Source organism: Melanaphis sacchari, unplaced genomic scaffold, assembly GCF_002803265.2.
Source record: "Melanaphis sacchari strain LSU unplaced genomic scaffold, SCAv2.0 Contig119_pilon_pilon, whole genome shotgun sequence".
NCBI lineage: Eukaryota > Metazoa > Arthropoda > Insecta > Hemiptera > Aphididae > Melanaphis > Melanaphis sacchari.
Genome location: NW_020270468.1, coordinates 348778 through 353124, shown reverse-complemented (window position 1 = coordinate 353124; position 4347 = coordinate 348778). Strand labels below are relative to the sequence as shown.

Here is a 4347-nt window from a genome sequence, read left to right as displayed (position 1 = left end):
TTTGGAATATGAAATATAGATACAATTTTTTTAGTTTATCTGATAATCAAAATTTTACAAACATAATTGATGATTTAATTCTTAGATCAAAAAATAAACTACTCACTACTAAAATGGATATTCACTAAAATACAATATTTTTGGAGTATTTTAATTAAACTTATTTTTTTTTTTTATTATTATTATAAATGATTTACAATTCTAATAATAGATGATTTCTAGTTATTTATGGGTATTGTATTTGAATATTATTGCAAGTGTTTTAAGCATACACAAAATATATTTGAAAGCTGTTCCTACAATGATTCCAAAAGAAAAAAACAAGTATTTTGGGCTATCTGTTTAAAATGTAATACTGGTATAGCAGTAATGAAAAGTGATATTTTGAGGATGGTTTTGTTGAAAAGTAATAAATTGGACTGTCCATCAACATGTTAATTTATAGTATATAAAGCTGTTAAACATAGTTCACATTTAAGAACAGAAGTTAATTTTTACACAACAAATGCAGTAATATATATTATTACTTCTTTTAAAACTTTTAAAAAATCACCATGAATATAATTAATTACACTTTATCCAGTTCCTTCAGAAGCAACCACATCATAATTATTATTTAAACTATAGTTGTTTATAATTTTAAATGGATCACAGCTAGTAAAATGTCTAAGTAATCTAGTAGAATACAATTAATAGTTTTAAAATGTTCAATATTATTTTGTCTAATGGCCAATTTCCTATAAGCTAATCTAAGTTGTCTACCAGTTGACATATTATGCTCTCCTATAGCTTTTATACTTCCAACAAAAATTGTAGGTGATCTTAACTCAACTTATACATATTCTGTAATATAATTTAAATAATCAGGTTCAATCAACTTTGAGTAAAATTTTAGCAAAGAATTTAAATATAAAATGAAACCAATAAATCCTATTTTCAAACCTTAAACATACTTTGAGAATCAATAATTAAAATCAGAAATTTTTTTAAATTATGCTTACAGAAAGCTTTTTCTATGATTAATACATTTTAAAGATTTCGAGTTACAAATATCAAAAACATTATTAAATAGTTAAATACATTTTGCAGTAGCATCAGATTTTGAAAACTGATTTAAATTTAAGCATTATCGACAAAATTTCAAAGCATTAGTTACCAATTGGCTTAGAAGCTAAGTAGCAAGCTTAACCTTTATTTAATTTTAAGAAGACATCAGTGGCAGCTCGTGAACCGTATTAGGGGTGAGGCAGATATTTTGAAAATGTATGGGAGAAAAAATGTTGTTAAAATATAACAATGAGTTTCAAGTTCACTTTTAATATAACTCAATTAATATTTAATTCTAACCTTTAAAAATATATTAATAATAAACCATGTAATATAAACCATAAAATATTTATTTCAAATGTCATATATATATAAAAAAAAAAATAAACTTATTTCATAAATCTCATATACTAAAACAAAAATATTATAAAAATGAATCTTTTTTTCATATTATGTTTTGTAAATTAAATCTATTCTTCTGTTTTTGAGTAATGCACATTTGTCAATTATTTTTTCATAGAATTTTTCATCATTTGTTAATAAAGTGTTTATTAGATCCTTCTCAATAGAAATTGTAGCTAAGGAAGATAATCTTTCTTCTGTCATAGAATTTCTTAGATAACTTTTAATGCGTTTTAAACATGAAAATTTTCTTTCAACAGTTACACTGGAGGATGGTATAGTCAAAACAATACAAAACAGTTTATATGCTTCTTTTAATAATCCAGACTCTTCAAACTCTTTTAGTAATTTCACACATTGTTGAATACTTTGGTTATGGAATTGCTCATCAAAGTAAATAACTGACAATTCATTTTTCAATTGATCTGTATTAAATATCTCTTTATATATTAAAGTTAAACAATTAAATCATTCATAAGGAAAAGCAGTTTTGTATGATTTAAATTTGGAAGTTTCAACTAGAGATAAAAATTTTAGTTTATTTAAGTCTTGGAAACGGTCAGTCAATTGACATATATTATCCAATATTTCAAATTGTAACATTTTATACTTATTTAAAGTTTCAGTTTCAGATAACCTTTCTGACCATTTAAGAAAATTATAATTTTTTGCTTCATTAAAAAAAAAATGGACTGATCATCATTTTTTAAAAATTTTATTTTATTAATAGCTGAATTTACTTGCTCAACATAATAGGCCACATCTAAATATTTAAGTTGTAAAATTGAAAATAATGTATCAGTTATATTAAAAATGTCTTTATATATCATCATGAAAAATACAAATTCAAATTTTTTTAAGCTATTTATAAAACCTTTAGCTCCATTTATAGATTCCATTCCTGACTCTGAATTATCTCTAATACATTCAATTACTTCTAATAACTTATCTAAATTTGAAACAACAAAATTTAAAATTCTTGATTGTGTGCACCAGCTAGTCTCATTAGCTATAGGTATACACTTGCCAATAATTGTATCTAAAACAAATGTTCATTTTGGAGACTTTTTAAAAAATACAGATATTCCTAAAAGGGTTGCAAAAAATATTCGAGATTGGGGCACACAATAATTTTTTTGTTATAAAACTAGATTTAACCGATGTGCACAACAATGAGTAAATAGAGCATTTAGTGCTTCATCTCTAATTCTTTTTTTGAAGACCACTAACATGACCAGCCATAACGCTGGCCCCGTTGTAACACTGTGCTATCAACTTAGTTCTAAATTATATGGATCTAATACACTAGTTATTAAATTAAAAAGAGATTCAGAAGTTTTGCTACTACTCACATCATGGAAACCTAAAAAACTCTCCTTTAACTCACCAGTTTTTTTTACAAATCTCAAGTAATTCCACAATATCAGTTGTACCTATCATCTGATATAACAGCAAAAAAATGAATATCATTAATTTCAGATTTTATGACATCAATTATGTATTCATAAACACAGTGTATAATTTCGTTTTGAATTGTTTTTGATTGGCCTGTAAAAACATTGCTAATTTTTTCATAATGAGATAATAACTCAGCATTTTGTTTAATGAGCAAATTAAACATTTCACAAAGTTTCCCTGGTTAATAGATAAAGTGCTCTCATCATGACCTCTAAAAGCCAACTTTTGTTCACTTAATAGTATTACAATCTCAATTATTTGTAACAACACTAATCTGTTTTTTCTAACATTGTCGTTATACAATATTTTGCTTAAACGAAAACCTTCATTTAAAGCATCAATAATTGTTCCTTTATTTTTTTCTAACCAGACCAACCCAATGAAGTTATTTATATGGTCTTTTGATGCTTCATGTTTTTTAACACTTTTTGACAAGTTTTTTAAATCAAAATAACCATCAGAAGACCAAACATTTTTTACTTTACCGAGTAAAACACAAGGCCAACAATACAACCGCTGTTCATAAAAGCTACCACATAACCACTTGTGTGAATCATACCAAGATTCCTTAAAAGAACGAGAACACATCTTAGAATTAGAATTTTTTATATTTAAATTATGTAAGGAAACTACAGGACGACCGTCATCTAATATCTGACGTTTGTTACTTTCACTACGTCGAGAAAATGGTGTTTCGACTAAATTCATAATTAAATCATTAAACGGAAACATATTTAGCTATCACTCAATAAACTATAGTACAAACACTACAAACGCTAAAAACTACAAGGCACTAAGGCAGTTTGGCAGTATAAAATTGTAAATAGAATAATAAATAATAATAATTAATAATTGTGTTAATAATTATTATTTGATTGATATTTGATATGAACCAATATCCTTAGTTTGTGATAAAAGTATTGTTAAGTGTACACTTACACTACACGACATTATATCCATTATGACAACCTCTCAATTCCTATTTTTATTAGTGGAAGTTACGACGCTTCGACAAATGACTAATGGATAATGTTAACAAACTCTGAGGCCCGAATCGTTCAGCCTCATTTCATAATAAAATTCTGATTTCCCCCTCTACCATGATATATTTTATCATTGTACGGCCGTCCCATCTCGTCTGAGGCTAAATATTACTAGCCTCTCGGCACACTTCGGCTTTCATCGAGATCGTTATATCGTTCAACGAACGTCTTCGTCGTGATTTTTGATAACAGTGACGAAGTATGTAGTATGTACTATGTACTCATTGTGTACTATGATAATTTTTATTATATACGACAAAATAAATTTATTTTATATTTTAAAATGTACATTATATTATTGAATATAATATTCTAAAAGTCGATTGGAAATAACTATAACTATAGTTTATCCCTTTTCTGTACAATAGTTAGGTGAGGCTCAGCCTCACTTGCCTCC

At 26.1% G+C, this 4347-nt stretch overlaps 1 protein-coding gene across 1 annotated transcript; it reads right to left on the bottom strand.

The window, feature by feature from the left end:
• Nucleotides 1–1497: 1497 nt before the first annotated feature.
• LOC112604082 (zinc finger MYM-type protein 1-like) lies at nt 1498–3495 on the bottom strand. Its single transcript, XM_025352952.1, has 3 exons — nt 3069–3495; nt 2324–2398; nt 1498–1874 (listed from the first exon to the last, which is right to left on the bottom strand). The coding sequence occupies exons 1-3, from the start codon at nt 3493–3495 to the stop codon at nt 1498–1500; spliced, it is 879 nt and encodes a 292-aa protein (XP_025208737.1).
• Between the last annotated feature and the right edge of the window lie 852 nt (nt 3496–4347).